General features: G+C 35.6%; 1 protein-coding gene across 2 annotated transcripts; it reads right to left on the bottom strand.

Annotated features, from left to right (window-relative positions):
* Window positions 1–4,730: 4,730 nt before the first annotated feature.
* Window positions 4,731–20,585, bottom strand: LOC128981891 (uncharacterized). Of its 2 annotated transcripts, none has more exons than XM_054400891.1 (5): window positions 20,166–20,585; window positions 11,810–12,139; window positions 9,945–10,169; window positions 6,340–6,476; window positions 4,731–5,682 (listed from the first exon to the last, which is right to left on the bottom strand). In XM_054400891.1, the coding sequence occupies exons 1-5, from the start codon at window positions 20,354–20,356 to the stop codon at window positions 5,627–5,629; spliced, it is 939 nt and encodes a 312-aa protein (XP_054256866.1). In that variant the 5' UTR covers window positions 20,357–20,585; the 3' UTR covers window positions 4,731–5,626. The 2 variants fall into 2 exon arrangements, with proteins under 2 accessions (XP_054256866.1, XP_054256857.1); XM_054400882.1 differs by lacking the exon at window positions 9,945–10,169 and adding an exon at window positions 10,287–10,517.
* Window positions 20,586–24,997: the final 4,412 nt, after the last annotated feature.

Raw genomic sequence — 24,997 nt, forward strand, 5'->3', positions numbered from 1 at the left:
AAACAAATTTGTTATTTTAAAATTACTTTGAAATGTTATAATGTTTTCTTTATAACGTCAGGTTGCACAAGCTTTAGCGATTGCTGTGGACCTAAGAATTTCCTTAGAATTAACACATTTTCAAACTGCATTATGATTTGCTATTACTTTTAAACATTTAATAAGAACTACATATGTCAACTGACAAGAGTAAACTCTGTAAACAGGTGTTCTACTCATACATTTAGGCTACATTAATCAATGTTTAGTAATTTATTTCTTTAGTTTCTTTAGTTATTGTGAAATTTCAGTAATGTTCATGTTCGTTGCTGTTCGAAATTGATTGTTGATTATGCACCAACAATTCATCTTTTTGTCGTTTTTAACAAACTGAATATTTTAGCCATCCTTAGTATAAATAAAGGAGCATTATTTTCATATAGAATACTCAAGAAGGATTAGACCTTCTATTAAAGTTACATAATTTTCCTTTAATTATTTTAAATGCATGTATATATTTAAAAGGTGAAGTATATTATATTTTTAATAGGAATCTCTAATAACTTTACTTCTTACAAAATATCATTAGGATAATAATATAAACACTTTTTTAAGATTTTTATACTGAAATTTCAATTTCTATTACAGTTAAATAATAACCTAAGCAATATTAAACCCAGTTGTGGCAAAGAAAAATACTTAGCTTCATTTCAGTACGCAATTTTGTTCAATTGAAGTAGAAAGAAGTAGACTGTGAGTGAATTGAGTGTTCATCAAATTGCTCTGTGGCCTAATATGTTTAGTTAATATAATAAGCCATAGACTATAGTATTAATACATTAATTTAGATAAAAATATATATTCTTCCGTTAATATTTCTTAAACATACACAATATTTAAAAAGCTTAACAAACAGTCGATTGAGTAGTCATCTGAATAATCACGACACTGACCTCATCTACAGAGTTGTTAGTTTCAATGTCAGACGTTTGTTTCTGATCCTCTCACCGTCACAAGCCCCTCTGTGCAATGTCTGGCCGTGAATGTGTTGGCACGAGTCACCAGCCTCTCGTTGTAATTGTGCACTGCCGTTCGTGTGGTGTTTGTTTCTGATCCTCTCACCGTCACAAGCCCCTCTGTACAATGTCTGGCCGTGAATGTGTTGGCACGAGTCACCAGCCTCTCGTTGTAATTGTGCACTGCCGTTCGTGTGGTGTTTGTTTCTGCTCCTCTCACCGTCACAAGCCCCTCTGTACAATGTCTGGCCGTGAATGTGTTGGCACGAGTCACCAGCCTCTCGTTGTAATTGTGCACTGCCGTTCGTGTGGTGTTTGTTTCTGATCCTCTCACCGTCACAAGCCCCTCTGTGCAATGTCTGGCCGTGAATGTGTTGGCACGAGTCACCAGCCTCTCGTTGTAATTGTGCACTGCCGTTCGTGTGGTGTTTGTTTCTGATCCTCTCACCGTCACAAGCCCCTCTGTACAATGTCTGGCCGTGAATGTGTTGGCACGAGTCACCAGCCTCTCGTTGTAATTGTGCACTGCCGTTCGTGTGGTGTTTGTTTCTGATCCTCTCACCGTCACAAGCCCCTCTGTACAATGTCTGGCCGTGAATGTGTTGGCACGAGTCACCAGCCTCTCGTTGTAATTGTGCACTGCCGTTCGTGTGGTGTTTGTTTCTGATCCTCTCACCGTCACAAGCCCCTCTGTACAATGTCTGGCCGTGAATGTGTTGGCACGAGTCACCAGCCTCTCGTTGTAATTGTGCACTGCCGTTCGTGTGGTGTTTGTTTCTGATCCTCTCACCGTCACAAGCCCCTCTGTACAATGTCTGGCCGTGAATGTGTTGGCACGAGTCACCAGCCTCTCGTTGTAATTGTGCACTGCCGTTCGTGTGGTGTTTGTTTCTGATCCTCTCACCGTCACAAGCCCCTCTGTACAATGTCTGGCCGTGAATGTGCTGGCACGAGTCACCAGCCTCTCGTTGTAATTGTGCACTGCCGTTCGTGTGGTGTTTGTTTCTGATCCTCTCACCGTCACAAGCCCCTCTGTACAATGTCTGGCCGTGAATGTGTTGGCACGAGTCACCAGCCTCTCGTTGTAATTGTGCACTGCCGTTCGTGTGGTGTTTGTTTCTGCTCCTCTCACCGTCACAAGCCCCTCTGTACAATGTCTGGCCGTGAATGTGTTGGCACGAGTCACCAGCCTCTCGTTGTAATTGTGCACTGCCGTTCGTGTGGTGTTTGTTTCTGATCCTCTCACCGTCACAAGCCCCTCTGTACAATGTCTGGCCGTGAATGTGTTGGCACGAGTCACCAGCCTCTCGTTGTAATTGTGCACTGCCGTTCGTGTGGTGTTTGTTTCTGATCCTCTCACCGTCACAAGCCCCTCTGTACAATGTCTGGCCGTGAATGTGTTGGCACGAGTCACCAGCCTCTCGTTGTAATTGTGCACTGCCGTTCGTGTGGTGTTTGTTTCTGATCCTCTCACCGTCACAAGCCCCTCTGTACAATGTCTGGCCGTGAATGTGTTGGCACGAGTCACCAGCCTCTCGTTGTAATTGTGCACTGCCGTTCGTGTGGTGTTTGTTTCTGATCCTCTCACCGTCACAAGCCCCTCTGTACAATGTCTGGCCGTGAATGTGTTGGCACGAGTCACCAGCCTCTCGTTGTAATTGTGCACTGCCGTTCGTGTGGTGTTTGTTTCTGCTCCTCTCACCGTCACAAGCCCCTCTGTACAATGTCTGGCCGTGAATGTGCTGGCACGAGTCACCAGCCTCTCGTTGTAATTGTGCACTGCCGTTCGTGTGGTGTTTGTTTCTGCTCCTCTCACCGTCACAAAGCCCCTCTGTGCAATGTCTGGCCGTGAATGTGTTGGCACGAGTCACCAGCCTCTCGTTGTAATTGTGCACTGCCGTTCATGCGGTTTGTTTTATAGCCTTAAATTCCTTCATAAAGAAATCCCGTCAAGAAGAAAGAAATCCGTTCCATGGAGTAATACTCTGAAATTTACTTAATACCTTCTTAATAAATAAAAAAATATTGCACACAAATCAGAAGTGATTCAGTGCATACACATATAAATTAGGTATATTTCACAAGAGAATACATTTGTGAAGAACTTTCTGAAGACTATTTAATGTAGTTTAAAGGGACAATACGTATCGTAGGTGGTCGGAGTGCCTCACGGAGGACGGCTGGGTCCCCTGCTGTTCTGTTTTCAACACAATGACGAACTCCTCTCTCAGAAATGGTTTCTAAATAGCTTTGTAATCATTAGTCAATTTCCTCGGATCAAACAAATGTTTTTAAGTTGTTAACTCTTGCTAGCATTTTACTGATTACTTGCCGATAATAAATTCTGTTTTTAAACAAAATGGATTGCCAAAGAAATAAGCAGAAATAGTTCTTTAAACTTTGAATTCCCTATACACCAAGTCTTGTTGATTGTAACGACATTCACAGGGGTCGATTGTAAGGTACATTCACAGGGGCATGGAAAAGGAATCCAGATTTCTATTACAACTCGAAAACTAGAATTTATATATCTGTGAATGAAAAAATATAAGATGTACATTTAAAGTATATCGCTTTTCGATTTGTGACGTGAACGTGTTAAGACCATATCCTTATAAAAATAATAATAATAATAAAATCTAAACTCTAGAGAAACAAATGTATTTATTTATCATTATAATCCGATCGATGATCTACGTTGTTATGATATTATATTTTCTGTTACGGTCGTTGTGCCGGTTATTTATTTTTTCAGTAAAAGACACAGTTCATCTTTTTACTTTCCATATTTCCGAAAGTTGTGAAACGATTCAATATCTCTCTGTGGAGATACAGAGATATTTTGCGACTTTATGAATTCATAACATTAAGCACACTTTAAATACTTATTGATAACCCTCTTCAACTTTTGATTATGGTTATCTGTTATCTAATGTAATATTTATTTAATTGAAGTCACCGTTAAAGTATAAAAAATGACCTGATTATCGGACTATTATTAAATAGTATGATATCCTCTGCCCCAATATTAACAAACTTTTCGAAGAAGGACTTATCAGTTGGTTTCAGGTCAATTATAGATTAAGGCCTCTGACGTAAACTAAGATAAGAATATTTGCTGATATTTGCAAAATAACGAGTTTGATTTGTTTTGCTTTTTTGGCAAAGTTTATGATCATGATGTTCTAATTCATAGAATAAAAAATATTTCTATTAAGAAAAGTAAAATGTACACAAACGTGTTAGACTTGATAATAGTAAGTAATGAGTTTTGTGTTCCCATAAATACACGCGTCCAAAATATTTACATTTCATGTTGAATGAAATTGGGTATTAGTATTAACTACATACCTGCTTGTAGAGTTAATGTAGGCCTTTTTCATGAACTGTGGTAATGTTGGTTTCTATCACTTCGTACAGTTCTCTCAGCTATCTATTGTCTTTTTATGAAACTTGGATAGTACAATGAACGATAGGTATTTCTAAAAAATGTATTAATGATTTTATCGATTAATCCAAATGCAAAAGTGGAAACTTAAAAAAGGTTTACAGAAATTGTACATGTTTTGAAACAATACACACACCATTGTATTGCATTGTAAAGACCAGAGCCAAGATAATTGTTGTTTTTAAAATATGGTCGAATTTTGTAATGGAAATTGAAAGGATGGTTCCCACGAAAAAAATTTTCTATATAGTTTCATAAATAATCTATTTATCTTAATAGTAGCTTTAAACAATATATACATGTCTACTCGTACTAATAAAGTAGATTTTAAAATACAAAAGAGTTATTGCACAACAACAATTATCAACAACGTATATACAATATACATCTTTACACTATATACTAACTGTACATATCTAAATACTGTATATAGTCAATTTACCAATAATTTCTTCTACTAGTTTAATTCCTTATTTCTTTGTTCAAATTAACTAAATAAATACAACTGTTGAGATGCGATATAGTAATTGAATCCTGCAATATAATTGGTACAAAATATACAATGTTTAATAAATCATTTGTATTTTCCTAGAATGAGCTACCGTTTAAGGCTAAAAACAAATTACCTTTAAATAATACTGTGAGTGTAGAAAACCCTTTAGAGAAACAGAAATATAAACTATTTATTAAACTCCGTTTCTTTGGTAAGAAATAAGTTAATGTACCAGTAGCTTTTAACTTTAGTTCCACTAAAACAAATATAATAATTCTGCTATTCATAAAACAGCATGAATATTGAAAACTTCATAAACCTTTTACAACCTCATGCACACTTTATAATTTAGATTCTCAAATGAAATTTCTTAACTTTTGGCCTTCTAAATATTAGCAGGTCATTTTGGATCAAGTCTCATTTGTTTGTTAATGTATGTGTCTAACTTGTATTGTAAGATTTTGATTTTTAAGTGATGAAATTGAAATTGTGTTGAAACTATAGAATGGCCTAATCTTGCGAAGCTAATATTTTAAATGATTTTTAATGTAAAACATCATATAAACACATTCTATTTAAGTAATGAAAAAAGATTTCATGCAACGTTTAAAGCTGATGTTAAATTCTTTCCCAATAAATATTAATTACAATTTCGATTTTTAAATTCATATTAAAATGCTCGCTCCATCTTCAAAAGGGAAGGTTGTCTCGTATATGAGCTTGTTTACGATACGTCATCTTCTTGCCTGTAAAAAATACCATAGTTATATAACTGAAACAATCATTATCCATTCAGTCAACAAATATACACAAAATAAGGATATCTTGTGTAAAATAGAGTAAGACTCATTAATTAAGGGTAAGAGATAGTTATAGCTACACCTTAATGCTCCTCGAGAGGTATTTTTTTACATGGAGTGGTGACAATACTTGTATAATAAGTTGTGTAAAGTAAGCTCCTAAGTTATACTTTGAATTTAAAGCGAAAACTGTATGTAACTTCAATGGAAATAATCAATCAGAAGTACTAATGGGTATTGAGATCATAAAAATAGACTTTTGAAGATTGGGTCTTAAAAGTCATATTACATAATGCTCCTCTTAGTTGTATCAGACTATACATGTGCAGACAGTATATTGTATTTGTCGTGATTTATGTTTAGAGTTAAACATTAATGAATTAAAATAAGTCTCATATTTTAACGGTTTATTCGGAGCATTAGGTTTCGAAATAAATAAGTTTACTATTTTGTGAAACATTTACATCACTAATACTGGGTAAAGATGTGTTCAATCCTCTTTGGTGTGCATGCTAGAAATCCTACCATTAATATCTATTTAATCTCAAGGATTGCTTATTTTATGTGTATTAATATACAATTCCGATCGAATTTAAAACTTACATTTTCCCCACCACGACCACTTGGCGCAGACCTTCTCAGGCTTGAGTACGAAGCACTTGGTCTGGACGATGTTGAAGAAGAGTTTACCAACCAGGTTGGCGGGGCCCGTGTCTGCCATCTTCAGACATGCACGGAACCTGAGGAAATTCCAATTCGTCTAATGATTAAAATTATAACATAAGAAACTACTTAGATATTTTAAACTTCGGTTGAGTTGAGTTTAAATTTAATTAAATTGGGTTTCTTAAACTGTTAACTATATTTTTTTCTTATTTAGGTTATTTTTATTTCAAAGCCGCATGATACGTTTTGCCTTACTGTCAAAATGAGTGTTTACGTTTTATATGCAAGTACAGTTCGTTGTAAATAACAAAAAGGGTATGATAGTAATGAGCTAACAACCCTTAGTATGTGATACACTAAACTTGATAAGAAACTTGATGAAAAACTTAAAAGAAAGTGTGTTGAGAAGGAAACCAAAGAACATTAAAATTAAACTACTTTCTGAGAGCAAGTGAATGTTTGTTTGTTCCTCGCCAGAGCCTCTGCCTAAACACTTCAAGTCCTCTACTCACAGGTGATTTTTCTAACAGTTTAACAATGTCTTTGTAAGAAAGAATTTCCTGGATCTCTTTATTTTCGTAAGTCAGGTTCAAAATCTATTTTCTATTCGTTGTAAGACTAATCGTGAGCCTATTTGTTGCGTGTACATTGTTTAATAAATAGTTTCACTTAGTAAACTATATGTGCTGCTAAAATAAGGCTTTCAAAAAGTATCCTATTTTACTATATTTTGTAGTAGATAAAAAGCTAAACCAATAAATGTTTGGATTATTATTGGTTTTAGTTTTTTACATGTACTTTATTTTTACACAATTCAATGAAAACTGAGTTTAAAATTGTATCTTTGACAACTCTTGAACTGTAAATCATTTTATTGATACTATATAAATCGTAGGATTTCAGAATGAGGCTGGATTATGATATCCAACCAAAATAAGCAAAAAATATGGCAATAAATGAAATAAATAATTTAAAAATATAAAAATATGAGAAAATGATGGCGAATTATACAATGGTGTGTGTATTATTTCAAAACATGTACAAGTTCTGTAAGCCTATTTTAAGTTTCCGCTTTTGCATTTGGATTAATCGATCAACAATTTCAGTATTATTAATATATATTTTTAAGTATTAAGTTTTCATCTTATTCAGTTTATGTAGCCCTTACTCTTGTAAGGATACGTAATAAATTCTAGTGACAAAATACTTAATGAAATACGAGTAATAAATTCAAAATCCATACTATAAACCCTTCTTAGTAGTCATAGTTTGGATTTTGAATTTTATTACATTGACCACAGTAGTCAATATGATTGTGGAGTGAGCACATTATTAATTTTATGTGTAATGGAAAAAACACATAGTGTGTTAAATGGATTTGATTGTGTTTAAATGTCTCGTGGGTTATCCCCGTTTTTCATTGGGACTTTCAATTAGTTACATACATATTTAAACAAGCAAAACATAACACTATTCCATGTTTTAGAAGTAACTGTGATCGGCTAGGTAAATTTATAACACCACAGACCTAGCGTTTAGAAACCTTGTGGCTCAATGAAAGAAATCAGCAACGTTTGGCCCGTTAATTTCTTCATCATTTCAGCGGCCAGTGAACCGCACAACCCGATAGCAGAAGTCACTCAGATAGGTTGTATTGTCTCCGCGAATGGCTTTTTGTCAGCATCTAAAGATTTATAGCTTCGTTCTCCTTGTCTTTTATCATTCACATAATGCGTGTTAAGGGTTAAGGTGTCTCAATGAAAACTTCCGCATTCAAGTTTTTGAAACATAATCTTAAAAGTTATTTATTTCCCGTTTTTTAAACTATATTATGACGCGAACCTTTAAGTTAAATTTAAACTCTCAGAAACAAATCCATACATCTATCTATACAAGGTATTCAGACTTTGACATGGTTTGCAGTATTGAGTGTGTCATTACCAAGACACGCTGTATTATCTTTTAAAGTTTACGAATGTTTGCTATCAAACCTCGTAGATGATTCATACTCACGACTAAAAGGACTGATAAGCCTCAGACGACTTCTGGGCAATAAACCAGATAAAGGTTTGTCAGTAGACAGTGTCTGTGTCAGTCAAAGAGGAACGAGTTATGTTGAGACGAAGAATGTGACATTCTCACTAAAATCTCAATAACAGTTTATTAAAATCCGAAATTTGAAATTCGAGGTGTTAATAAATACCAATTAGTTTTTTACTACGCCTAGGTTTACCTTGAGAAAGTACATAATCACCTACTATAACAGAAATTCATCCAAGATACTATGTTAACTTCAGTTTTGTTTTATTTTATTGTTTAACCCTTTAAAAGGGAAGGGTTCATACCATGGTCTTGTTACTATCGAACGTCGCCGTTTTTGTAAGCCCAATGACAAATGCCATCTCGTGTGGATTAGAAACAGCGACCAGATTTGAAGGCGAGCACTATAAACACTCGACTACCCAGACAATTTCTTGTATATTTAATTCATCCAACTAAGAATACCTAAATTTTTTTTTCAATACTGCCGAACATATTTTTTATTTACTACACCGTTGGTTTACATCATTTCATAACATTAACCGTTCATGTTGATAAGATTTCGTTATAATAAGGGTTATTCTTTACCCTTATTTATGAGGGGCTTTTACATTTATGAGGAAACACTAGAACAACCACCTCATTCAGGCCCATTGCCTAAGAATGTGTGGATATCAATTGACATTCCATCACTCCGATTGAGCACAATGTGCTATACATAAGGTATTTCGCAACCAAAATATAGTCTGTAAGATAATGCTATTGTGCGAGGAAGGTCGGGCATATTAATGTGGCATTAGCATGACCACGCCTGCATGCTGCATGTCTGGCCGTCTGTGTCATCTGGGTGAGGGGCCGAGCCTTGAACTTTGATCAATCCAGGTACTCATCAGTACATAGAGAATCTTCAAACGTCTCAACGTTATTATTAGTTATTATAAAGAAGAGTATTCCGCATTGACTGCATAACTAGTGTGGCTAATCTTGCGATTGAAGTAACCAGTGTGCCAAATCCGTTTGAACAAATGATTCTTTCAAACTCGATATAATGGAATATTAGTACACATACACAAAATCACTTGGAAATATACTCTGCTTGAATATTCACAATCACAATAAAGTTTAAGTATAGCTCATAAAAACGCAATTATTTCATGAGCTAAAACGATTTTCATCCTTGATTATATATCATGTTGTTTTTCAAAGTAGGTATAAGTACGCCCGATTAATTAAAAACAACTGACATTGACTTACATGCATGTGTCGGCAAACATCACCGACCGCTCTGACAACAAGGAACATACCGGTCGAGTTGTATCTTCGTGACTACAGGCCTGTTGGTAAAAGTAAATGATTTTCGATATTTAATTAATTTATGTCTCTAGATTTTACAGTATCATAATTTACAGATTTTACAGCGCGAGAAAATCTTGGTTATTAAACAAGACATGCTCGAAATGCCTGCGAATATTAAATGTACAGGTGAGGGACACACTACCGACCTGGAATCACACTTGCAGTGCATGAGCGTGTTGATCCTCCAGTTGAAGAGGCCGTACTTCTCCTCGAAGGCGGGAATGTAGAAGGGACAAGCCGTGTCGTGCACGCGACAACACTTGTCCGCCGCGCCGAACCCTCCCAGCTGGTGGTACTTGGTGGCGGAGTAGCCCTTGCCGCACCACTTGGTACCCGGCACCCTCATCAGATCAGTCAGGTCGCGCTTCCGCCTGCACTACCACACCACCACTCAAACAATACTCACATACAGTACTTACAGTTTACACTCGTCAGCGGGACCTGAAAACTCTGGTGAAGCAAAGCCAAACCACACTACGAAGAGTTACCTATTGTCGCAGGAGCAATGGCTGATGGTGAACGGCCGGAAGTTGAGGTAGCCGTACACGGAGGAAAACCCGGGGATGATCTTGGGACACATGTCATGGGTCCTGCAGCACTTGTCGAGGCCAAACAGATGACCGAGGTCAGTATAGGAGGAGGCGGCGTGACTGTGACCACACCACTTGGTGCCTGGGGCCAGCAGAAAACTCTGCAGAACCGAGGACTTGATAGATGACCTAGCAGCACACAGCATCTCAGCCAGACAGTAACAAGATCGTAATGTGAAGACAATAAAGACATTGTCATGAGAACTGCTAGAAGAAGTCAAACCACGAAGCACCCACAAAGCATTCCAAAAGTTGCTAATCAAATACTCACAACATACATGCACAACACGACGGAATTGATATTTGAATTTTCATATGGTAAGAATTTCACATTTCATGATAAATGATGGAGAAGGACGTGAGTAAAGTGACACTAATCCTTATCAATACTGAAATATAACTGAAGTATGAGAAATGTATCCATGTATTGTCACTTAAACTCGGAATGGCTTTCTTCAACTGGACAAGTCTATAATGATTCCCATTTCAGATTCAAATGTGTATTTTTTGTCAATGAGTTTAATAAGAAGAATAATCTACACATAAATCCACTTACGAAGAGAATAAATAGAACTCTAAATATTCATGGGCGAAATGACGTTACCGGTACTACTTCTACTAATGAATACAATGGCGGATTAAGATGCATTACAAAGTACAGACAAAATGACTTTGTACTATCAGATGGGTATTATTGTTAATTTAATACGACCTTCTTCTATAAAAGAAAAATCCCTATATTAAGAACTTACTCGTGCAATGAAAAATCTTTTCCCGAAAAGATGAAGGTTTTCAAACAAACAGGCGAATTACCCAACTAAAAACGTGAGTGGCATATATTGAAGCTAGGCATGCAGACCAGAAAGTAGGTAAGATAGGTGTGCTCAACTGAGAGATGATGTGATGTACTTGTGAAGTGTCAGTAGCCTGCAAGATTTGTGTCAAAGAAGAACAACACAGGAAGGAAACAGTTTGTTGAGTGTAAACCATAAATTACAACCTTAAAATAAGCGTGCATGGTACAATAATTAGAAGTACTTAAAGTGCTACACCCTTATACAACTTTTAAAATGTATGTACAATAATAATAATTACAATACAATAATAATTATTTTATATGTATTTCTACTCTAGTTCAATCAAGAGAAAACGTAACAAAAACATTAACATGACTTTTGCTATCTTTCTGATCACATTTAATTATACGTTAATCATTATTTTTTGTAACCTTATAGGTAGAGGAAAAACGCGAATTTTCATGTATGGTAGTATATTACTCAGCAAAACAAATGCTTATCAGAGATCTTTTGTATCATTATGACACCTCAACAGATGTCTATTTTACCCATCATGTAGCATCATGTTTACCCATAGATTTATAATAACAAAACTCAGTTGTTATTATAAATCTATGTGTTTACCTCTGGATATCCCTGTCGGCACGCGCTCTCTGCAACTTCCCTCCCTTGAATCTCCGACGAGCCAGTCTCCTCAGACGACGGTGATGTCTGTGACATTGCTTCTTCAGCAGCGCGTAGTCCATCCACTCCGCCAACTCCGGAGGTAGACGACGACCGTCCAGCGAGCGCACGTTCCCCCGGGCCTCCACAGTCTGCCTCACGTTCTCCTGGAACTGCCTCACAGCCGCGTCCTGCCTCAGGTACTCGCAGTCTTGCAGCTCTCCCTGGCCGCTGTATATCAGCTGGATCAGGTGATCACCGTCCGTCAGCTGACGTAGCTTCAATGAGGACCTACACACGACACAGAGGTGACGTCACAAGTATATATGATCAAAGGTTCAACTGTAACTGCTGGATCAGGTGTACACCGTCCGTCAGCTGACGTAGCTTCAATGAGGACCTACACACGACACAGAGGTGACGTCACAAGTGTATAATCAAAGGTTCAACTGTAACTGCTGGATCAGGTGATCACCGTCCGTCAGCTGACGTAGCTTCAATGAGGACCTACACACGACACAGAGGTGACGTCACAAGTGTATAATCAAAGGTTCAACTGTAACTGCTGGATCAGGTGATCACCGTCCGTCAGCTGACGTAGCTTCAATGAGGACCTACACATACATGACACAGAGGTGACGTCACAAGTACTGTATATATGATCAAAGGTTCAACTGTAACTGCTGGATCAGGTGATCACCGTCCGTCAGCTGACGTAGCTTCAATGAGGACCTACACACGACACAGAGGTGACGTCACAAATATATAATCAAAGGTTCAACTGTAACTGCTGGATCAGGTGATCACCGTCCGTCAGCTGACGTAGCTTCAATGAGGACCTACACACGACACAGAGGTGACGTCACAAGTATATATAATCAAAGGTATAACTGTAACTGCTGGATCATGTGATCACCGTCCGTCAGCTGACGTAGCTTCAATGAGGACCTACACATGACACAGAGGTGACATCACAAGTAAATATAGTCAAAGGTTCAACTGTAACTCCTGGATCAGGTGATCACCGTCCTTCAACTGACGTAGCTTCAATGAGGACATACACATGACAATAAGATTGTATGATCAAAGGTTCAACTATGGCTAATGTATATCAGCTGGATCATAGAAATGTTCAAGGTGCAGTTGATATTTACAATATTTACTGATTTTATGATCACAATTTTTGTCATTTTATATATGTACATGATGTTACACTGCGATCTCTTCAATATAAACTGTGTGTCATAGTTTGTCTGATCTACCAATGTACTCAATCCAATGTTAGCCTGTCTTCTGCTTTCTGTGATGGTCTATATTTGAAGCCTTTGTCAATGTGTGTAGATGAATCGTCGGGCGTCGGCAAATCATTCAAATACCTCGGTACATGTGTAATGCTTCCAGTTGTCATAGTTTGTATTATAAAATAATCACTAGAATTTATTGGAATACGTGAGATAGCTACTTTACAAATAATTGAACAATGGAAGAGAGTACCTTAAATAATCCGATCAATTTATTAATAACCAATGAATATTAATATCATACTTACTGCAGCGTAAATAAAAGGGTTCCAACGTCTAAATAGCTAAAAGCTTGTCACAGCTACAGAAAACTCTACGTAACTCCTGTTGTGTAAAATTTTGATTGTATGTCTTTGTTCAGGAAAGTTCACAGTTCAACTGTTCAGTCTTTGTTCACATTTTATTTTAATAAAAGAAAAAAGTCCACTCTTAAGTTTCTCAGGGTTTTTTAGTTCTTTTTATAAGTAATTTTCATAAGTCTTTAAACAATTTTGTATTTCAACAACAAAAGAGAGACGTATTTAAATTCATAGAAAATTAATTAAGAAATAGTTTTAAAACAAATCTGCAATATAAGTTATTAGAATGTTTTTAGTTTGTAGGTCATATATGAAACATTTTAAAACAATAAATACTACTTAAAAAGATAATGAACATCGGATTTTGGCAGATTGAATCTATTAAAATTAAATTCATAAAGGAGTAAGGATTTTAAAGTGGATATCTAATAAAAGATATACGGAAGTTTAGTTATAAAGAGGAAGGTTTAAAAATATATAAAGAGAGCAAGCTCTTCTTCTCGATGCAAGAGTGCCTATAAGAGCTCTTGATCAACAAAGGGCACGCACCTCAATACAGAGACTGCATAGCATAGCGAGGCATGCACCAGCTCCTTCAACGGCTTGCCAACTTGCATATACTGTAATATATAAACCTTAGTTTTTAGTCAGCGTTTTTATTTCCCAGAGTTTCATTGATTAGATTGTTTAAATGATCTATATTTGAATCATGGAAGTTATTGGTTTATTAGTTTAGTACGGTATAATATTTTATAAAAGTGTGGACTTTTTATTCTTATTAATTATTTTAATTTAATATTTTAATCAGTGTGAACTTCAACAAAAGTATTATTGGACCTACTAAATAAAAATAATACACACCAATCCCCAACTCAATGATAAAAATGATGAATGAATGATGATAGCAATGAACATTTTAATTTTCATATTTAAAAAAAATTTTCGGTTAAAAAAATTAAAACCGAATGAACGGTGATTTTTAAATTCCTGGGACCACGAACTGGTCACACTTGGGCTGTGCTATGAAAACTCCAGTGTCTTCCTGCAGGGCATTTGGTTAAATTCAAGCTCAATATACAAGTTACCATAAAATCTATCGGGCCATAAATTGAATATAAGACTCATTCGATTTCCTTATTATTATTTACTTCAGCAGAATCGTTCAATCGAAACTGAAATGTAAACAACGGGTGTGTGTTCAGTTCTTTCACCTAAGTTTTCTTTAGCCTGTTTAGAACAGCTGATGACCATTAAATAATGTGGAGTATTTGTGATTATTAATGAAATATTAAGAGAGAGAAAAAATAGTAAACCATGTTTATAAGAAGAACAGAAAGGAATATTTATTTTTACAATATTATTAATCATTTTAAAATCATCAGCTGTTCTAAACAGGCTAAAGAAAACTTAGGTGAAAGAACTGAACAGGTGTGTCATACATTTTTGCACTGAATTAACATTAAAGCTGATTAAAGTTAGTTGACAACAATCTAAACATTAACAGGGGTTTTATCCGTTGTCCTGACACTATCAAACTATGTTGCAGTCGCATGAAATCCGATTTATAACTGTAGTGCAAATAATGGAAGTTGCATGTAAACTGCACTCAGGCTGTCATTGAGCCTGGTGGGAATACGTTGCAGCAGTCGGCCTGATGTAGGGGATAGATATACCCAATACTTGGATAGCTCACCTACTGTTATAGCCTAATGGACCAGCTGTGGCAAACTTTTGCTATAAAAAAGAACATTGTTAAATGAGTTACCGGTACTCACCAAGTGAGTTGCTTCACAATTACCATAGGTGAATACAATATATTAGTTACATTCCAAACCACAAATTATGAAAATTTACTTAAAGTTGAGTATTTTACAACAACAAAAAACTGAAGTCTTTAATTAAATTGATTACTATAAACGATCAAACATAAAAACCGCGGTTTGTTTACATTTTACGAATTGATATCGCCACTCCAACGTCGATATGAGTCCATGGTCCACTCACACAGTAACATTGCAATAACATTACAATGTACAGTCCATGTTCGCGGTTGTATTCGGATGTTTCCGTGAAGTGTCGTGTTTGGTCGCCGTCAGTCGCGCTGTGATTCACTGATAACATTCACACACTTCATGTGTCGACAACTTGTCACATTACTCTTGCATTCTTATCTTAATTGGGACCTTGGAGAGTTGCATTTCATAAAAGAATGCATTTATTCACAGAAAGAACGTATCTAGGAATTGCATAATTATTTTTATATTTCAACCGTATTTTGTAGCATTTTTTATTTGTTGAGTTTTACTTTGGTTTTTGCGTTGAAATTAAATTTATGCATTGCAATCTTGTCTTAAACAACAACTGTTTAATCAAGCCAAACGAACAGGACTGCTATTAAACCAAAGCATATTTTATATCACATACACTAAAAAAACTATTACATTTGGTCGTTATACACGATCCTTAATATGTATAAGTATATGTAAGCCAAGTCATCAAACTCACAACACAACTACACACTGGACACAGCCACGGCGCGGCGCCGGTCGACGTTCTAGCAACTCTAATTTTGTATGTCTAGCTTTGTTGCCAAAAGCCTAAGACGAGCCTCCTAGACCTTTCCAACCGTTGGAATTTAATAATATTGCAATCCCTGTGCTCTCTGGTCACTCACAACTTTGATTTGTCTCAACTCATATAAAGTTACCTATGACGAAGAATCCATTAAATGTATAAGATACTGATGCGAACTCTAAATTTCAACTGAAACGGAGGTTTGGTTAGTTTCTGGCGTATGAATGTTTTCAAACAGTCTTTATCGCGTTATCAGGTCACACCACTTGAACAGTTCACAGTCAAGGTCATGTTAACATAAACACAGTATGACTCGTGATACAGTAACTGTATACAGTGTATACGTCTCTTGTAGGAAGTCTGTCTAAAAGTTTATCTAAATATTTGTGATAGGTACAAGATCGGTTACACAAGTAAGTAGTGAAAATATTATTTTATGATTTTCTCTTTGTTCCCCTATACCTATGTATACTTTATTAATGGGTGTTTGTATTTTCTATTAGATGTCTTACTCAGTGTTCAGTTACTTATTTAACTGTTCGGTTACTACGTCTAGGTATATAAAACCGATAGCGTATTTAAACCCCACAAAATACCCTTTACGAAAATATGTTGACAGTTCAAGCAGTTTCAAGGGATATGCACAGTAATATAATGTTATTTTTTATTTTTTAAATACAAAAATTACAAACCATGGTATAGGCTATGCATTATCTCTCTGAGATCGGAAAATGTATTACTTAAGTACAGGGTGATTCAAAAAGGACTTTACAACTTTGAAAATTCATATAAATCTTATTAAACAAGGTACAGAGCTGGTTTTGGTGTTGTTTTAAAGGAAAACACTTCAAGTTTTTTTACCTTAAACTAAAGATGTTCTATGTGACTTCCGTTGGATTTGGGGAAAATAATTATTTAGGTATGAAAAAATAGTGAAAACCGTTATAAATTTGAGAGAAATTTACAAAATTTTGAAAGTAGGGCGTTTTTTGACGGTGAAGAAGTGCGATTTTCGAAAAACGCATAATAGTGTCTTGTAGGAAATTTAATTCCGAACCTACTTTTTTTCCTCAAATCTTTTCTAGCTCTTACCGTTTTCGAGCTATAGCCGTTTGAAAAAAACGTGTTTTGTCGTTTTTAGAGGTCCGCCATTTTGGATTTTTGGGGGGTTTAAAATTTTAAAATGCGACTTTTCGGAATTTTATAGGTGGTTTGGAACCAAGAACTACAAGTGTGCGAAATTTCAACTCCCTAGCACATCTAGGAGTGGGTGTATCGCACTCCTTCACCGTCAAAAAACGCCCTACTTTCAAAATTTTGTAATCCCTCTCAAATTTTTAACGGTTTTCACTATTTTTTCATACCTAAATAATTATTTTCCCCAAATCCAACGGAAGTCGCATAGAACATCTTTAGTTTAAGGTAAAAAACTTGAAGTGTTTTCCTTTAAAACAACACCAAAACCACATCTGTACCTTGTTTAATAAGATTTATATGAATTTTCAAAGCTGTAAAGTCCTTTTTGAATCACCCTGTATATTAATTTAGGATTCATATTGAAACACCTTGAATCTGTGTGGATTTTGTATATTTCTTTAGTCATTCACATATGGTATTTATAGCGTAAGGACTATGATAAGTTAAATCATGGCAAATACGTTATATAAATGCATGTATCCATTTTGGATTTCCTAATTGCTTAAATGAATCAGTTGCTAAAACTGTACCGACCCTGTGAATTCCATTGCAAAGACTGCAAATATATTAAAGCCAATCTTGATCAACGAGCCTGGCTGGCGCCACGGAACGTCCATGCTAGAAGCGATGGTAGTTTGTGTTACTCAGTAGTCTATTCTAGGACTTGTCTTCTTTGACGTCACCACTCTTCTAACCTGACCTTGACTGTTTCGCACAGCTGATTTGGCAACCCCTGAATGTGCCGAATGTTGTTGGTGCCAAGCGGGTCAGGTAGGAGGAATTGCAAAAAGGTGAAATGTGGTGTAACAATAAATCTGTAGACAACCCACCGTGGCGCTTTCTAGAATTAATTTTGCAGTGAATGTTATAAGATGTGTTCCTGTTCAAATTTATTGTTATTTTATACAATGGTGGTTTAAATGAATGTTGGAATCGTGAGATAGAGTATAACTTAAAGATTTCCCCATCGTTAAAGAAGTTTGTTGAGAGGCAGCAGCTGTCTGTCCAGTTACTGTCCTCGGACCTCGATGTCGTGGATAAATGCATAAAACTCAAAAAACTCAAAACTCAAATATCCTTATTTTTGACAGTTGTTACTAACTGAATAATAGCGCCAACAAAGATGTCTCTTAAAAGAACGTGTTCTTCTAAATAAGGTATTTCAATAAGATAAACAAAACAAAAACTCACATTGTATCAACACACTAGTGTTGTGTCAATGATATGATAGAATGGCATGAATTGATAGAATGGGTTCAATGCTTGTATTTCGAACGTTCAACACGCTATACATGATAATAAACAAATGTATTTATACATCCTAGTATCATTAACAGTGGCGATCAGTGACCCGACATGGCCGGTCTTGCACAGCCCTTATCACTTTATCAGCAAGTTACGGGCCAACAGAGCTCAGGCAAGGGGCGCTAGATTAACACCAAAGTAATTAAACAGAGCACGGTAAACTTAAAAGTGCAAATTACATCAATAATATTTAAAAATAAAAATCTGGAATTACACCTCTATCTTAAAAAGCAAAAAAAGTTTTCAACCATATTTCGACCGAAGGACATATGCTCTATTTCAATTTGTCAACTAATAAATACAATTTTGTGAAACAATGTAAATTGATTTGGTCGATGGATGGTCAATGAATCTCAAATAGGGATAAAAGTTATATAAATTGTCAATTATAGAAAAACGACCTTGTTATTTCACAGACAATAGTGTTTCTTGCACAAGAAAGTTGTTTTAGTGAAAAATGTTCTATAAATAAGTTTTTAGACCTACTGTGGTGGCAGCACCTTGGTCCCCGAGTTACATAGATGCCACTGGTGAGCAATGTATTTTGGCTATACAGTATGATTACAACACTACGCGACCCTCTATGTCTAAGCTTAAAGCAATTTGGGAAACAGTTTCGGGCTCTAGCCTAGTGTCCTAGGATGTAAGGGTAGGACAAACAGAAGTAGGCTATGTAATAAACTCAGGTGTCAAAAATACTATGACCTGGTAATTACCACACTCCCAGGACAGCTACCTCTGTACCAATAAGTCAAGTTACCATTAACAGAACACATAATGTGTAGAGTATTAGCAGGGGGGCCGGGTGCGTGTGTTTGTACGGGCTCTATCTCGCCACATCAGATAACGCGTCAGGGTAAACTCGCCGGTGATTGCCTCCAGTGTGCAACGCGGCGCCGATGTTAATGAAACTCCTCAAAACTCGTATTCTGGGGATAGCGTTTATAAAAGCTTAAACAGCGTTTAAATACAACTCTTTAATACTTGGTGTGTGTGTGTGTTTAGAGTAAATTATTAAAACTATTCAGATGTAATTCAATTTAAACCCTTGTATATTACATCAAACAATAAAAAATACCGTGATAAAAAATATTTAAGTACCGGAAAATGTCGAGAAACCTCGTCGAGCAAATATACTAACACTGCTTACTAATAATAGCTTACTAATCTATAGCTGGATACACGATAAAGATATTACAGTCTTCAGGCAAACTAACTTAATTTTTATTAATAACTCAATATTGTGATATTATTTTTCTGAGAACAAGTCAAAAGCGGAAAATAATAGGTGTTAATAGGTTTTATCAAAGGCTTTTATCAATAGGTTAAGTACATTCATCAATTTATTACTCACCCCTCCCCCCATATAAAAACAATAAACAATATGTGACCTGTATGAAACCAATTGTTTTGTCTGTTTTTATTTTTAATATTAGAGCTTTCATCGCTCATTAATTCATTATTTTATAAAATAATCCACTGTTATTGGCTGGATAACAATATAAGTAGTTTACTAACAACAGTGAATGGAGGGTTCTATAAAAATTAAACAAATTCACATGTTGAACTAAATGTTTTTTAGTGATAGATTGCTGCTTTAGTATACTGTGTATTCTATGCTAGTTGTGTAGTTAGCCTTACGTATGATTGCCTCCTCGTGCGACTACGGACGTCTCCTTGGCCGTGAGACCATCGTAATGTACCAGAGTCTCTGTCTCGCCGTCACTGAGAGTCTCCCGGCCGATGAAGTTGAACATCTTGGTGTCACAGTTCACCACAGACAACACCACAACCACTAAAGTGAACCACCACCGTCCAGTCACTACCACCATCTCACCACTGGCCACACAATATACTGTATACTATTCTAGTAACATATCGGAAAAAAGATAAGTCTGAAATTGTACAAAGAAAATATAAAAAAAAATTTGTCCAATTGATTGTTCAACTCATATTGTTTTTATGTACGATAAATACTATTGTTTACTTTTGCCGGCCGCAATTGATGTACGATGTTTCTAGTTCTGAGAGACATGTAACCAATGGCAACGCGGCGGGTCGACTGAGAAGCTTGGCGTTAGTTTCACACCATTCTCCCAGCGCTCCCAGTGAGGAGAGATTGAACTTGCGGCGTCTGTCTGTCCGTCTACTCGTGGCGTGATCCAGAACACACGTCCTTACGTGCGTCTGATTGGTCAGTTTTATCTTACTCTCATGTGAGGTGACAATTGTCCTAATTATTGCTTGTGCAGCTTAAAAAAAGTTAGTTTTCAATGTTATGGCAGTAGCGCATTCTAAAAAAAACAACAATATTGACCGCATTTTACTTTATCCAAAATTGATAGATGATAACCATGCTGATCATGATATAAAGATCTTGTTGAAATTAAGAGCGCAACTGTAAGTGAGGAAGTTATACATTGCAAAGTATTTTAACCGAAACATCAGCTTCGAACAGGGTATTGTTTTATTTTAAAATATCATAAATTAAATATACCTCATCAACCTAAACCTCAAAGCTATATGCCTATCGTACATAAATGCATATATGTTTATAATACATTTATTATAGCAATTAAATCACTTCAATTCAAGTTTACTAAACTTTCAGAACTTTACAAATGATAATGACAGCAGTGAAACACTAAGCATAAACATGAAGTCAATGGGACAAGTTTATAGCCCTAGGACGACCTCTTCTGTAACTGTAACGAATCCGTGGCCGCGTGCGTAGAATCGCCCGTCGGGAACCTTGGGGGGTGACCGTCCCTTCCAGCACGTGACCTAGGGCAGGGACCACTGTGCAGTAAACATTTATAGAGCAACCATCAAACTTTCTAAGGCCACCGCCTGATACCAGTTTGCTAGCATTCTAAAAGCTTCAGCCAGTTAGTACAAAAATAAAACTAGTTGAACTGAGCCCCCGATAGAGAGTGCTGGTGTAAATTGCTCATTGATCAATCATACCAACTTCAGAAGTCAAACTGAATGCAGCCCTTTTTGAACTATGGCATCTCATATCACATAAGCTATAAAAATCACAAAACAAGCGAGGAAATAGAGTGTTAGACTGTAACATACTATGTTAAGTGGCTTAATTAACTAGGCACTTCTTTAATTAATTATTATCTGGTCAATAATGTGTACGGTATACATCCCGTGTATACTTCAGTAGTCCAATATAAATTGGTATTATGTATTAACTAGCTGTTACCCACTGGCTTCACCCCGTTTGACTTCATAAGTATTAATCAAACTATTGATTGGTTTGGTTAAGTTAAGCTGAAATAAACATAATTTATAAATAAAAACTTTTTTAAAACAAAACTTTTTAAACGCACTAAAAAGTATAAAATAATTTATAAATATGCGGAGAGTATAAATACTTGTAAGATTTAAAACGAAAAACGTGGGGTTCATGCAATAAATAATTTACCTTCACCTATTGAACTAATCTATTATTATCAATTGCATTCACCCTACGTTTTTCGTTTTAAATCTAACAAGTATTTATACTAAGAGCCAAGTATTTATTTTATTTTTTTTTTTTTGTTTTTAATGTCTGTGGATGTTAAATCTATTTCAAGCATCTATATCAGATTAAGACAGAGGCATGTGGGAAATCTAAGGTTTATTTGAGTGTCTTTTCATATAATTATGTATTAGATTGAATGAATGACCTACCTACTAACTATAAATATATCAATATATTTATTTTATTGTTTACTTTATAAATAAATAACAATTGACATTATTAACAAACACCTTTATATCTGCAATCAGATTGTTTATCTTTATTTTGAAATGTTTGTTTGTATAAAGAATCTCTTGGGAGCATAACCGGTGGGGCACACGGGAGGGACTAAGGCTAACATATCTGGTAGTGTCAGCGTTCGCTGCTGGAACTTCTAAGTTGAAAAAATGTAAATTAATTTTTTTTAGTTATAAAATTAACTTTTTAATTATAAAATATTGTTTTAAAATTATAAAATAAATTTTTAATTTTTAAAATTAAACTGTCATAACATAACTTAACCAACCAGACTTGCTGATAAGATAAAAATCTAATTAATGATTACTTATAATTTTTAATTAATTATAAAATTAATTTTAAAATTTAGTGTTATAAAATTAAACTGTCATAACCTAACCTAACCAACCAAACTTGCTGATATAAAAATTTTTTGACAAAAAGTTAGGGCTGCCAGCGGGATTCGAACCCGGGACCTCCTGCACATCAATCCGAAACGCTACCAACTGTGCCACGAACGCCGCTGAAATCACATCGTTTCGTTACGGTAATCGTGTAGCCTCAAGAGAAGACATTAGCCACTAGAGATATGACGTCACCACACCTTTAGCCTTAGTCCCTTCCGTGTGCCCATTCCGGAGCATAACCTGTACCTCTTAACCTCTGCTCTTCGAACTGCCAAATTTAAGTATTTACAGCTGACTTAAATTAATTGATATATTTACATTCTTTCAAAATATAAACATGGAAAATTTGGAAGCCCATGGGGCGTAGCCAAAGGGAAATATGAAAATTAAATGATATAATATTGCACTGTCATCCATTTGTGAGCTATGTTTTAAATTTCAAGTCTCCAGCTCATCGGGAAGTTAGTATAAAATTGATTGCAAAATTTGTACCGGACAAGAAAGCGAGCTAATAAAAACGTTTAAAAAAATAGTGAAATATATTAACGTTTACAAAGAGTTAGTTGTCCATCACAAAGAGAGTGTCCAATCTTTATTTGGAAACCATGAGATCTGTTTGTTTTAAATTTGATAGACAAGGTTTACTAAACCAGTTAAATAATCCCAAGCTGGCCTGATAATGTCTGATAATTTCTATCATCACGTTGGCTTGGGTAAAAGCAATTAATGTCAGACAGATAAATGGTGGCACCAACAAAGGTTATCAAAAATTTTAAATTGATACTCTCTTTTTTATATCATCTTCACCAGAGTCATACAGTGTGACCCGTAAGTAAACAGTCAAACTTCGGAAAATGGTTTTGTGGGTCAAAATAAAGAGAAAATCGATAATGAAGTTTTTCCCAAAAATACTTCATCATACAGACTAGCTGTACCCGCGGGCTTTGCCCCGTTTAACTTCACAAGTGAGCTCGTTCGCATGGCTCAATCACGTCCTGGTTGAAGTTCGTTTGCTACGCTCACTCACCTTTAGGTTGGAGCTCGTTCCCTCCGCTCACTTGCCTTCAGGTTAGCTCGTTCGCTACGCTATCTCGCTTCCAGGTTGAAGTTCGTTCGCTACGCTCACTCACCTTTTGTTTGCAAATTGGCTGTAGTAATAAATTAAAAAAAAATTATAGTGCTGCACCCTGTTGGTAATCCTTGTAACTTTAATGCTATTGAACATCATAGAACAGAACCAACTTGTTTAATTGAAACAGCTGTTTAGAAATTCCTTTTAAATATGAAAAATCATAAGGTTAACATGGGAAATTCCAGAGCCACTGGGGTGGAGCCCGAAAGCCTGATCAGAATAAAAACTACTTAGTTTTCCTATTTAATGTCCAAAGAATCGATGTACCGAATTTCAGCCTTCTAGGTAAATAGGAAGTGGGAGAATTAGTGATGAGTGAGTGAGTGAGTGAGTCAGTCAGTGAGGGCTTTGCCTTTTATATATTTAGATAACCACCGTTTTGTTGTTTTACAACCGACCTGTATAAAACTTTGCATGAAGTTTAGGTTGAAGAAAACGGTGATAAAAAATCCAGTTGGTTCAATTTTAAATTTCAGAATGATAGCCATTATAATTTGTATAATTTAAATTAAAGAAAAATGGCTTTTTGGATGAAAAATTTCAAGACACCTATTTTTAGCATTTGAAGTTTATTATCAAACAATATCAAGCTCAACACCATCGATCAGTTAATGAGTTGAATAAAAAAGCTGTACCGGTAGTATGTATCAGTAAATAATTGGACCAACTATTATTTTCCGTACACAGGTCTCTTGGTACACATACAATGATTCATAAAGATCGGTTCAAAGTTAAAAGTCGGTTCAAAAAATTCAATGTTAAAATTGTTTATGTAAAAATTACAGACATGTGATAAACAAAGTGTTTTTAGGAGAAATGTCATTCTCAATTTTCTCTTTTTTCACCCATAAAACCATTTATCGTAGTTTGGCTGTTTACTTACGAGACACTTTATATCGGAAGAATTAATAACAATGTTTAATAATTATTTAATCATGTTTCAGATATAACATGATGTCTGTCGCATATATATTTTTTACTTTACATACATAAAACCCAAAAAATCTTACACGAATTGGATCTATAGAAAATTTAATTTATTATATTAATTCCTAACTGGACTTAAAAATCAACGTTGAAACAGATCTGAAAATGTCAAACTGCAATCTAACGACAAATATTAAAACATCAACTAACCCATATTAAACCTTTTACTCTAAATTACCATCTCCATGAACTACGT

The sequence above is a fragment of the Macrosteles quadrilineatus genome, unplaced genomic scaffold (assembly GCF_028750875.1).
Source record: "Macrosteles quadrilineatus isolate MER2022 unplaced genomic scaffold, UCM_ALF_1.0 Scaffold_1__1_contigs__length_201487025, whole genome shotgun sequence".
Taxonomy (NCBI): Eukaryota; Metazoa; Arthropoda; class Insecta; order Hemiptera; family Cicadellidae; genus Macrosteles; species Macrosteles quadrilineatus.

What these genes read in the sequence shown, in the direction of transcription:
- LOC128981891 (XM_054400882.1), bottom strand. Translation starts at nt 20,356, where the DNA reads ATGGTGGTAGTGACTGGACGGTGGTGGTTCACTTTAGTGGTTGTGGTG. An exon ending in GCACGAGGAGGCAATCATAC is followed by an intron (nt 12,140 to 20,165) that starts GTAAGGCTAACT and finishes TGTCGTGTGTAG; the next exon opens with GTCCTCATTGAAGCTACGTC. An exon ending in CATTGCTCCTGCGACAATAG is followed by an intron (nt 6,477 to 10,286) that starts GTAACTCTTCGT and finishes GAATTTCCTCAG; the next exon opens with GTTCCGTGCATGTCTGAAGA.